The sequence below is a fragment of the Oryctolagus cuniculus genome, chromosome 7, assembly GCF_051225735.1.
Source record: "Oryctolagus cuniculus isolate XC-2025 breed Fujian yellow rabbit chromosome 7, ASM5122573v1, whole genome shotgun sequence".
Taxonomy (NCBI): domain Eukaryota; kingdom Metazoa; phylum Chordata; class Mammalia; order Lagomorpha; family Leporidae; genus Oryctolagus; species Oryctolagus cuniculus.
The window spans coordinates 114,080,686-114,093,825 of NC_142873.1; the positions used below are offsets into that span (position 1 = coordinate 114,080,686).

Here is a 13,140-nt window from a genome sequence, read left to right on the forward strand (position 1 = left end):
CAGCAGCTTAACTCCCTATGCCACAGCACTGTCCTCTGTTTTTCGCTTTTCACATGCCTCAAGGTCTAATTCAGTGAATAGCTTGGTTCCTACATGGACAGAATCATGTAAGTAAACCGACCAATGAAGCTATGTCTTATGGGAAGGGTCAGTTAATCAAGAAAAAACGGGCTATGTGACTGAAGACTGGAGAGTTTACATGCTATAGCTGCCTCTTACTACACAGTCTGTCAGTCAAAGAGGAAATCTAACTGGCATGGCATGAATTGTTCTTTAAAACCTTTAATGGTTGACGCCTGCTTTTTTTCAGACTGTTGCACCATGCATCCATCCACCATTTACTGGACACCTACTCTTTGTCCAGTACTACACAAGTTTATTACAGGTGTCCTTACAGGTGCAGGTGGAAATGTACTTTTTTTTTTTTAAAGACTGACTTATTTATTTGGAAAGCAGGGTCATATATATATATATATATATATATACACACATATATATACACATATATACATATATATATATATATATATAGAGAGAGAGAGAGAGAGAGAGAGAGAGAAAGAGACTGAGAGTCAGATCTTCCATCTGCTAATTCACCCTCCAAATGGCCACAGTGGCTGGAGTTGGGTCAGGCTGAAGGTAGGAGCCTAGAACTCCACCTGTGTCTCCTTCATGGGCGGCAGAAGCCCAAGTGACTGGTCCATCTTTCATTGCTTTCCCAAGTACATTAGCAGAGAGCTGGATTGAAAATGGGGCAGCCAGGGCTCAAACCAGTGCTCATATGGATGATGGCATCATAGGCAGCAGCTTAACCCACTGCAAAACAACGGCCCAGGAAATGCACTCTTTTGTGACATCCTTCTGTTAACTCTATATGCAATAAAGAACACATCCCATGGTGTAACCTAGAAGATGGACACTAAATTTTTCTCTTTGTCAAGTGTCACTAAACTCAGTTGTATGGAGTTTTAAAAATACATAGCCAGAAAATGAATTTTATGGTTTGTGAATTATCTTCCAATAAAAAGTTAAAAAAAATACATGACACTATTGCAGTAACTTTTTTAGCTCCTCAGGATTTAAGACTTCAGTTCTTTATTGAATTGACTATAACCTAGATCCATAAAAACATAGTCAGAATATTCACTCAAGTTTTCCATTTGAACTTCCTATTGATGGTAGAAAGCCATTGATAATTCATTCGAAATGGACTTTCAATCTCATTTCTTCAGCATCGATTGCTCAAAAAAAACTTCTCATGGGTTCTTCTGGGGGCTTTGGTTTCTTGGATATTATTTCTCTGGGGGCTCTAGCCATTTGGATCACTGGAAGAATAGAAACTACCCCAAACTTCTGATGGTATTTGGGGAAAATACAGGAACATTAAATTAACATATGAAACAGAGGAACTAGAAGCAGAAAAAGAGAATGGGAAAAAGGGATGAAAAAAATATGGGAAATACAATGAGCCCCAAATACTAAAACCTCTGAACTAAATGTATGGAGAACTGAATGAGCTCACGCTTGCTGAGGCACTTGGCACAGCACCTGACACTTAGTGAGGGCTCTGCAAGGGCTGTCTTCACCACCATTTCATGCACACTGAACTTCTGGAAAAGCATAGCCACTCTCCAGCACTGCTAGGTAACCCTCGGCAGCCACAGTATCAGTCACCCACAGAGCAGATGAGTGGCAAATAGCAAAAGAAAAAAAAAGTCAATGTGGTTTTCATTTCGTGATCTTCCAAATGAACCCAGAAACTTCCTCATGAGCTGGGAAGTCAGCTGCCAAATTCAGTTGACCACAGGGCAGCAGGGAAATGCGGATGATTAAATGAGTCTCATAAATGCTCTCTTCCTGGGGGATGAAGGCGACAAGTGAGGTTGTTTATTTTTATTGTTATCATTAGGCTCGTGGCTCTCCAGAGGCAGTGACTTGGAAGACCAGGAAGAAGGGAAAACGGGAGCACTGTGATCCAGCCCCAACTTTGCCGCTCTCATCTTCCTTGTAATCACTCTGCCACCATTCCCGCAGAACATGCATGTGTCTTGCGGCTCTTCTGAGAGTTGAGGGCACGTGTTCTGGAATCTGACAGCCTACGCTGTAGTTCTATCTAAAGCACTTATTAGCTATGTGTACTTGCGTAAGTAGTTTGTCTCTCTGAGCCTCAATTTCATGGCCTGTAAATTGACAGGGTAACTTTTAAAACTGTGTTGAACATTACTATGAGCATTAAAAAACGTATCTCCAAATTTCTTAGACCATGGTAAAATGCAGTAATCATCAGCTGTTCTTGTTATTACTGCACATTTCCTCTTCTACAGTAGTCTTCTAGCATATCCCCTCCTTTCTATCGCCCCACCCCCTGCCGCACTTCATCTTCCCAGAGAATGTGGTGTCTTTCCCCTGCAGCTAAGGAGGAGAGGGCTGAGACACAGAGACCCAATTTTGCCCCTCTCAGCTTCTACCATTCTTCCAGGCAAGCTGCAGTCTCAGCTGGGCCCAGGCCAAAAGGTTTGTTTCTGACTTCTGAGGGGCCTCATTTTACCTGCTGTGTTTCTGGTGACCTTCCAGAAATCTGGGGCCAGAAAGCTTTGCTCGGATTTTGGGGGAACTGAGAGGCTGGATCACATGGTATGTAGCACTTGAAGGAACTGCTCAACAGTTTTCCAAAGTGGCCGTGCTCTTTCCCACTCCCACCCATGGGGTTTGAGTTCCAGTCCCCCACATTCGTGCCACAACTCTAACCACCCTAAGCATGGAATGGTTCTCACTGTGGTGTTTACTGGCATTTCCCTATAACCAATGATGCTACACAACCCTTGCTCTTCTAAGAGACAGACCCTGTCCAGTGCCCCCACGGTCCTGGGTGACACAGCCAACCCAGACCCAGGTCACACAGTTTGCTTTGGGGGAATTTTGTCCTCAGATAGCCCAAGGAAGTTGTGGAGTGACATTCTAGGCAGCTCTAACAACGTGGCAGGGTCTGAAAGATGGCTTTTCTCTGGTTTGAGCCCCAAACCCTAGGACCCCAGGCTCCCTGGGTCTCTACCCAGCAGGACAGAGATCAGCCAGCAGATCCCAGCAGCGGGAGGTACATCAGGATGAGCCCCAGGAGAAGGAGGTTCTATTCTCCCCTTGAGGGCACAGCATAGGGAGTGGGGGACTAGAGAGTTCTAGAGGACTGCCTTGATGAAGGGAGAGCAGAGATGGAAGAGCTTGCCTGGTTCCTCACCCAAGTTACACCAAACTAAAACCATTCAGTGAAAATCTTACTTCCTGGAGAGGCCACATGGACTCCCTGATCTCCCTGAATGCTAATTACAGCTCAATGAAGGTTTTTAAAAGAAAGAATACTAGTAGGGTGGTGGTGGTGGGGAACTCAATAGTAGTATCTGTAATAACTTATCTAACGCTTACCACACTGCAGGCACTGTTCTAAGTACACCTATAAAAGTTATTCAGTCCTCATTTACAAAAAGTGGGGTTGGAAATAAGTGGAGAGCACCTTAGATATAAGGGGCTTCTTCCAGTCAGGTCTCCTCAGCAGAGACAGGTGTTGGATGAGGATGCCCTGGGGAAGAAGAGACTTGGGAAAATCGAAGCACTTGTACACATCTCAGGGAGGGAAAGTAACTGAACTCTGCAGTCATCAGGCCAGCGCCATGGCTCAATAGGCTAATCCTCTGCCTGCGGCGCCGGCACACTGGGTTCTAGTTAGTCCTGGTCAGGGCACCGGATTCTGTCCAGGTTGCCCCTCTTCCAGGCCAGCTCTCTGCTGTGGCCCAGGAGTGCAGTGGAGGATGGCCCAAGTGCTTGGGCCCTGCACCCCATGGGAGACCAGGAGAAGCACCTGGCTTCTGGCTTCAGATCAGCGCGGTGCACCGGCCGCAGCGCACCGGCCGCGGTGGCCATTGGAGGGTGAACCAATGGCAAAGGAAGACCTTTCTCTCTGTCTCTCTCTCTCACTGTCCACTCTGCCTGTCAAAAAAAAAAAAAAAACAAAAAAACAAAAAACTCTGCAGTCATCAGTGCCCAGTGCCCAACTGTACAGGATGGGCCAACAGGAGCCACAGGAAACACGCCTCCTTCAGGCCCGTCAGTTTCATCTGGGATACACATTGGTACCACTGAAGCACAAGCATTAGCGTTTATTCATCTGTGCTACGGCTCAAGAGAGTAGAATAAAATATATCAGTATAGCTAGAGAACTATGAATCAGAAGGGAAAATACGAAAAGTAAGATTTATCGATCACCTATATACATTTTGTAAATGAGGACTAGGACTAAATAAATTTTATAGATATGTTTAGAATAGTGTTTGAGGATAGTAAGCATTATTCTAAGTGGCTGCAGATACTATTATCTTTTCCAGTATTTTTTTTTTTTTATAAAAAGCTTTATGGAGCTACAGTTAGCTTTGACTAATATGTTGGATTTGATAAGTTTTGACATAGTACACACCCAGTGAAGACATTACAGGCTGAGTATCCCTTATCTAAATGCTGGGAACCATAAGTGCTTGGGATTTCAGATGCTTTGGAATTTTGGAATATCTGCATATACATGATGAGGTGTCTTGGTGAAGGGACCCAAGATTAAATACAAAATTTCATTTGTTTCACCTACTTCTTCAACACATAGCCTGGTGACAATTTTATACAGTTGATTTGTGGACTTTTCCACCCGGGCTTCAGATCAGCACCCACAAAGTTTTGGATTTTGAAGCATTTCCAATTTTGAATAAGGGATGCTCAACCTGTACCCGAATCAGGATAATCATGATCATCACTGCCAAGTCTTTCCTGTGCCCTCTGGCAGTTCTACTTCCCTGGTCCTCATGGTACCCCTTTACCCGTTCTAGGCAACCAAATCATTTTGCATTTCCTGAAACTTTAAATAATGGAACTATACAGTTGGCATTCTTTATGTCTGGCTTCTATGCCTCAGCGTGATTATCTTGTGATTAACTTATATCTTTTTTGTTGTTTTATTTTTACTTTATTAAGACATCAGGAAGTAAGATCATAGTCATATCCACCAAGCCCATAAGTGTAAGATATTTTTATGCTGATATGAATCTTTCCTATGCATAATGTTTTTAATCTATTTAAAAATTTACTTAGTCTCATTTTACAAAAGAATAGTGTCACCCATGTGCAAAGGCTAAAAATATTTTAAATTATTATTTAAATATTTAAAAATATTATTTGTGGCATTATTTGGTTCGTGAAGTGCAGGCTGAGTGTCCTTTCTTTATAATGCTAGGGACCAGAAATGTTTGTTATGTCAGAGGTTTCTGGATTTGGGTATATTTGTATGGACTTTACCAGTTGAGCATTCCCAATCCAAAAGTCCCAAATTCAAAATGCTCCAAAATTTAAAACTTTTGATTGTTATATCGAATTTTCAGGTTAGAGTTTGTCAGTCTGTTCCTATATCCTTAATATTGAAGCAATGGATATGGGATATGCATTTTTTATGACATCAAATGAAAATATTCCTGGCACATATAAGGTAACTTTAAAATATTTGTTCCAGTCAACATCTTGTGACATATTTTATAATTTTGTAGATGCAGGAAAAAGTGATTCTTGGTGAAATCTTTTGTTTTGTTTTGTTTTGACAGGCAGAGTGGACAGTGAGAGAGAGAGACAGAGAGAAAGGTCTTCCTTTGCCATTGGTTCACCCTCCAATGGCCGCCGTGGCTGGCGCGCTGCGACCGGCGCATCGCGCTGATCCGATGGCAGGAGCCAGGTGCCTCTCCTGGTCTCCCATGGGGTGCAGGGCCCAAGTACTTGGGCCATCCTCCACTGCACTCCCTGGCAACAGCAGAGAGCTGGCCTGGAAGAGGGGCAACTGGGACAGAATCTGGCGCCCTGACCAGGACTAGAACCTGGTGTGCCAGAGCCGCAAGGCGGAGGAGGATTAGCCTGGTGAGCCGCGGCGCCGGCTTGGTGAAGTCTTATATTTACTATCATTAAGGAGTTAGTAAATGCTTTAATGTAACTGCATTATTAAAGAGAAGCCCTATGTTGTATCTTATATTAGTTCATTTCCTTTTATTGCTTAGTAACAGTCCATTTTAATGATATACCAGGAGCTTGTTTATTCACTGTTTATAGACAACTGGGTTGTTCCCAGGTTTGTACCACTACATAAGGTTGCTATGACGATCTCTGTTGGAGGTTTACATGGATATACGCTTTGGTAAGTGGGAAACGGCTGGGTCACACAGTAGGTGTATATCAACTTTGTAAGAAAATGCTAACCTGTTTTCCAAAGTGGATCTTCTATGCACGTTCCCACCAGAGGTGTGAGAGAGTCCAGTTCCCCACATCTTCGGCACAAGTTTAGCCATCCTAAAAAGTGACTAGTATATTTCATTGTGGTTTTAATTTGTTTTCTCTAATGGCTAATGATTTGCACATATGTCATAGTGCTTACCATTCACATCGTTTCTTTGGTGAAATGTTTGTTGAACACTTGCCCATATCGTAATTGTGTTGGCTCTCTCCTCTGGGCCCGTGAGAGAAGTGATGGCACTGAAGAGGAAGAGCAGGCATCCTCTAGAGGGCATAAACAAGCAACCCCTTCCTACACAGTGCGTGGCCCGTTCACCACTCCTGGCTGAAGTTTCCTCACTTGTAAAATGGGGACAGAAATGGTGCTTGCTTCTCAGGATTACTGAGCTGGTTGCATGACACAAGGTTTCAGCAAGGTGCTGGGTCCTGTCAGCATTCAATAGATGGCAGTAGCTATATATTTTTTTTTTTTAGTTTTTTTATTTTTATTTTTTTGACAGGCAGTGTGGACAGTGAGAGAGAGAGAGACAGAGAGAAAGGTCTTCCTTTACCATTGGTTCAACCTCCAATGGCTGCTGCAGCCGATGTGCTGTGGCTGGTGCACTGCGCTGATCCGAAGCCAGGTGCCATGTGCTTCTCCTGGTCTCCCATGTGGCTGTAGGGCCCAAGGACTTGGACCATCCTCCACTGCACTCCCGGGCCACAGCAGAGAGCTGGCCTGGAAGAGGAGCAACCGGGACAGAATCCAGCACCCCAACGAGGACTAGAACCCGGTGTGCCGGCGCCACAGGCGGAGGATTAGGCTATTGAGCCGCAGTGCCAGCCAGCAGTAGTTATTATTATTGTTCGTATCTTCACAGTGACCCAGGCTGGAGTGCTATTGGCTGGGGCCAGGGATGCTAGACACATCCAGTCTAGCACAACATAAGACCTGTCCTGCCCCAAACATTAGGAGAAACAAGCTACCTTGAGCTCCTTGAGTACTTGGTCTGTCTCTTGTTGGTCACAGTGCAGCACAACCCTCTGTTCACCAAATCAATGGCTAGTATATGGTTTGTTTCCAATATATGCAGTTGCAGGGCCCTGGAGCCAGTCTCAAAATGGAGAGTCTCCCGAAAATGCTGATTACCACAGGGCTGACAATAGCAGGTGCTAGTAGGTGAAGACTGAGCAGGGCAACGCTTCCATTCAGGAGGTGAAAACAGTAATCTCCTGGTACCACGTGGGCCTCCCTCCTGCTTCACCTTTCTTTTTATGACCATATCAATGTCACCTACTAAAGGGACACAAAGCCATTTGCCTAGAGATGACAGCCTGCTAACAGAAGGTCATCAGTGCAAGGCACAGGGTTTTTCTCTCTTCCTGTGCTGCTGTCCCAGTGGGCCTCAGGAGAGATCAGCTGTGCGGTTCTATGGGAATGGAAAAGTGAAACAAGGTGCAGTGTGAGGACAGGGCCCAGAACTTGAAATGGACTGGCGGGCACAGTGTCCCAGTGGGGACAGGGAGGTCATAGCACTGTGAATACAATTTCCTACAGGAAAACTTCCTTGCCTACTGAAGGCATGAGCTGGCTTCTTTTTCATGTTCCTCCCACATTCCAGCCAAGCATTAACATAGTAATTACCACTTTTGTACTGGAGTTTTTGATTTCTTTGTCTTTCTCAACCCACCTGAGCTCCTTGTTGGCAGGCAGGATGTTTTATCTTATTTATCTTAAGACCCTTAGCAGTTAGCTAGGCAAATGCAAGAAAATATTTTCTTAATTAATTAATTAACTGAAAGTTATTTAACTTTTGGTGTGGGCACTGTGGAGCAGGGGGTTAAGCCACTAGTTGGGATGCCTACATCTCATGTCAGAGTGCTGGTTGGAGTTCCATCTACTATGCTTCTGATCCAGCTCCCTGACAATGTGTCTGGGGAAAAGCAGATGATGACTCAAATATTTGACTTCCTGCCATCTACGTAGGAGACCCAGATGGAATTCCTGGCTCTTTGCTTTGGGGAGTGACCCACGATGGAAGATCTGTCTCTTCTCTCTCCGTCATTCTATGAAAGAGAGAGAGAAAGATAGGGAGAGAGAGAGATAGGGAGAGAGAGAGATAGGGGGAGAGAGAGAGAGAGAGAGAGAGAGAGAAAGGGAGAGGGAGAGAGGGAGAGAGAGAGAAAGGGAGAGGGAGAGAGGGAGAGAGAGAGAGAAAGGGAGAGGGAGAGAGGGAGAGAGGGAGAGAGAGAGAGAAAGGAAGAAAGAAGGAGGGAAGGGAAAATGAAGGAAGGAATTTTTTTTAAAAAAACTTTTAATATTCAAATATAGAAAAATTGTAAAGCTAGAACAGAGAGTTCTTATATGTCACACCCCTATTTAGTTTCCCCATTATATGTATCTTAAATTAGGCACATATGTCACGATTAGTGAGTGACATTGATATATTATCATGAACTAAATTCAATATTTATTCAGATTTCCTTAGTTTCCACCTTTGTCCTTTCCTTGTTCCAAGATCCCATCCATGATATCGCTTCAAATCTCACTGTCACATCTCCTTAGGCTCCTCTTGGATGAGACAATTACTCAGATTTCTCTTGTGTTTTGATGACATTCCCAATTTTGATTAAGTACTATTCAGTATTCCATGAACTATCCTTTAATTGGGAATTATCTGATGTTTTTATGATGATTAGACTAGAGTAATAAGGAGAAGCAAGAGAAGACCATGTGTCATTAACAGTACTTGTCACCAACATGACTTATCACTGCTAATGTTGACCCTGGCCACCTGGTTGAGGTGGAGTTTGTCATAGTTCTCCAGTGTGAAGTCACTCGTTCCTCCTCTTTTCCTACACTTTGAAGGAAGGCATCACGTGCAGTTCACACATCAGTGCAAAGCCATCTATCCTGGGTTTCTTCTGCACATGGGACTTGTTTCCTCTCTTCACGTATTCAATCGCTCGCAGCAGTCTGGATTCATGGATAGTCATGTTATACTTCGGTTTATAACACAATACTCTACTGCTTAAATGGTGCTGGTTCTGGCCACTAGAATGCCCCTCATTTGGCTCCCTCTGACGTATCCTCAATTACACACATGTCCTTATTTTCTGGCACTCCAAGATACTCCAGGCATATCTTGTCTATTCCCTGAGCAACCCTACAGTCAACCATTCTTCAAATGATCCTCATTTTTGGGGTTTTGATTGGATAATTGTAATCTCAGCCCTGAGTGTTCTTCTAAAAGTACCTGGTATGTTCTCATTTGCAGGCCTTCTCAGCTGACAGAATTAGGAAATACATATATGTTTACTCACCTGTATATGCTATTAAGCTAAGTTAAGCTAAATATGAATTCGTGCTGGTATCTCCACATTTAATCCATTGCCATATGTATTATTTATTCTAGCCATAATTGATCCTTTCTATTAAATGGTATTTCATATTAACAATTATAGGTATTTCATGCTAGGCACAGTACCAAGTTCTTTAAAGATTACCTAACTTAATCCTTAACACACTTTAAAGAGAAGCACGATTAGCCACACTTAAACAGATGAAGAAATCAAGTACTGAATGATGAAGAACCTTACCTAAACCCACTTTATAAGGCTCCACTTCCACTCCGAGAGAACCACTATGGCTTACATTCAGCAAAGACTGAGCACACATTGAGTTCCGAACAATAGAAGATGCAGATGCAGATGCATTTCTCAACTCTCAACAGGTGATGTTCTGCTCAAGCCTCACTTTGTCCATACTCCTCCCCACCTCCAGCCCTACCCGAGTCCTCTCCTCATCCAACTTAACTGTAGGACAAATTGCCCAGTCACACTGCGACTTGACAGCTCCAGGGAAGGGTGCTGAGTCAATGGCAAAGATCAGCGCCTCCTGACCCTATAACCTTTCAACCTCTGGCTAACCCATGCTATGCATTATCTGGGGTTTTGGTAATTTGGCAGTAATTAACTATAAACAAGCAGTTCTTCTTTCATGGATTTAAAAAAGGAAAAGCATTTTTCTCTTGTTAATTAAATCATCTACAAAGATGATAAATGTGCAGCCCACACTTCTATCTTCTAAAATATCAAAGGCTTGATTAGTATGTCTTATGGTGAACCCCAGGCATTTTCTCCAGATTCCTGGAAGTAACAGGAGCCAGTGGGTAGGGAGCTGCTAAGTATTTACCAACACTCAATGGCTTGCTCATTTGTTTACCCGTGGTTCATTCATTCTTTTCAGGTGACCTAGAAAGAGGCCCTGATCAAGCATACGACGTTCCTGGGAATTTAGTCTCTTAACTCCCTGAGTTGGAAACATCCAAAGTGAGGAGACAGGAAGAAAGCGAGTCCTTCAGATCATGTTGAGAACCACTCTTCGAAAAAGCCACAGCCCCTTTGGTCCCTGGGTTCTGTTTGGTGAATTTCTCCTGACAGTTGGTGGTTTTATTTGCCAGAACCACAACAAAGGGAGTCCTTGAGCTTCCCTGGAAGTGTTCCTGCAGACCTGCACCTCTCCTGGACATCACAAAGGTGTTATTGTGGCAGGCTCACGGGGCTCCCAGCACCTGAGGGAGATCAAAGGCACGTTCCGCTGCCAGTGAGACCACAGTCTCGCCCTCACCACACAACATGAAAGCTGATGATTAATCCCCTTGGCCCCAGAGACTCTCCCCACTCCCAAGTACAAAGTGGGGTGGGGGTGGGACATTATTTCCAGCACAACATGACCACAATAAACTGGCATTTTATGGCCCTCGTTTACTGCAACCAACTGTAGCTGCCTGTCAAACTCCTGCAAGCCCCAACAGTTGCATCATGGGAACCGTTTACATCACTAGGAACGTTTAATAAAAATCCCCACCATTTCTGAGCATCTGCTGGGTGCCAGGTACACACATCCATAATGTGTGCTACCCAACAACTCTGTGAGACTGGCTCATTACCCCCAGTGCGAGGGATGAATAATCGGGGGCTTGGAGAACTTAGGTGGCTCACTTCAGGTCATAAGGCCAAAGAGCGAGGGGGCAGCCGTCGCCATCTGCATCTGTGTGACTCAGAAGCCCATGCCCATTGTAATCAGGTACGGCACAGTGAGACTAGATGCAGCCGGAATGTTGGAGAGAGCCACAGCTAGATTGCAGTCCTCGGTCCCAGAACGTGAAACCTGTCTGAGCCTGGGAATATGACTGGACTTTTCATTGCCTTAGTTCCCTACTTTATAAAATAGATATGCTGGAAAAGGTGGTATCATCCTCACGGAGGAGAAGTGGGGATCACCAAGACATATTCCTTCAGATTCGCCTCTACTTGGTGAATTCACAAATGAGGGTCAGCAGAATCCATCACCTGTGATGCTGGCACTCATTCAATACTCAGCGGCTCTTTTTTTTTTTAATATATATATATATATATATATATATTGAAAGTCAGAGCTGCAGAGAGAGAGAGAGAGAGAGAGAGAGAGAGGAGACAGATAGATTGTCCATCTGCTGGTTTACTCCTCAAATGGCTACACTAGCCAGAGTTGGCCCAGGCTGAAGCCACGAGCCAGGAGCTTCTTTCAGGTCTCCCATGTGGGTGCAGGGACTGAAGCACTTGGGCCATTCTCTGCTGCTTTCCCAGGCTCATTAGCAGGGGGCTGGATAGGAAGTGGAGAAGCTGGAACTTGGATTGGTGCCCATAGCGGATGCTGGCGCTGCAGACAGTGGCTTACCCTGCTGCACCACAGCACCGGCCCCTCAGCTACTCTTCTTGGCCAGGTACTTGGGCCCCTGCCACCCAGTGGATGGAACATCTCTCTCTATCACACTGCCTTTCAAATAAATACAAGAAACATTTTTTTGCTTGTTTTTAAAGAAAGAAATCTCAATTGAGTGTGGTGAAAAATTCCTGATATCAAACTTCACGGGAGAAGCTAGATTAGATGTGTCCTTGTGAAGATAGGAAGTGATTTAAGTAGGTTTAAATCAGTGTTCGGTGAAGACAAGTGAGTGAGGATGGGCCATGCCAGGGGAAATGCAGGCTGGCTGGCTGATCAGCACTTCACACGTATAGGGCCTTCAGTGACAGCTAAGCTGTCCCACAGGGCTACTGAAGGGGAAGAAATATGACGGGGTTGTTAGGTTTAGTTAAAGAAGTTCCATTTAAGACTTTGACCAGAGCCGGGAGAGACAAATAAAAGAAAACGCTTTTTCTCAAAAGTCTGGCACAAATATCACATTAGGAAGATTTCTCTAACCCTGGACACATCCAGGCAGAGTTCGCCATGGTCTCTTTCCCATGCAATGACCCCTGGTCATCAAGAGCTCATCATAGTACCTCATGCGCTTCCCACATGTGAGGCACTTTCTATGACCTCGCCTAGTCTTCCCAACACTATGAGTCAGGGTCTATAACTTTCCACACTTGGCCCAGGGAGCTTCTGCACCTTGCCCCAAGGCCCATGCTTAGGAAGTGGAGGAAGTGGGACTGGAGGGCATCTCTATGAGATGAACTGCCAGGTGTGAGCCGGGTGTTCAGTGTCACAAGTACAACCTGAATCTATACTTGGGGACCGCATATAGTACTGTAGTACTTGTTATAACTCTGTCTCTTCCATAGAAGGTCTGATAGCATCCGTCTGTCCCCAAGGTTTAGCACAGCTTGGAAACAGGAGCAGAGAAATGAGCCAATGTACCCAAATTTACACAAATCAAGATGACATTAAAAAAGGCTCAGTGGTCCCTGTAGTCTAATAGCTTCACACTGCCTATGAGCTTCCCCCCAGTTGCAGCGATTCTGCCCATGCTAATCTCTACTCATCTTCCTGCTCCCTCTCCCACACCCGCTCCGTGTTGCTCATTTGGG

The 13,140-nt window shown here is 44.6% G+C and overlaps 1 protein-coding gene across 27 annotated transcripts in view; it reads right to left on the reverse strand.

Moving 5' to 3' along the window:
* FGGY (FGGY carbohydrate kinase domain containing) overlaps nt 1-13,140 on the reverse strand; it is a 511,202-nt gene that overhangs the window by 188,677 nt on the left and 309,385 nt on the right. Inside the window, exon 9 of one of the 27 annotated variants that reach the window (XM_089337334.1) lies at nt 6,767-7,024. The exons of the other annotated variants lie outside the window; for them this stretch is intronic. Within the exon in view, the coding sequence (XP_089193460.1) occupies nt 6,854-7,024 (171 nt within the window). The 3' untranslated portion in view covers nt 6,767-6,853. Of the gene's footprint in view, nt 1-6,766; nt 7,025-13,140 lie in introns of those variants that run through there. 27 annotated transcript variants of the gene reach the window in all.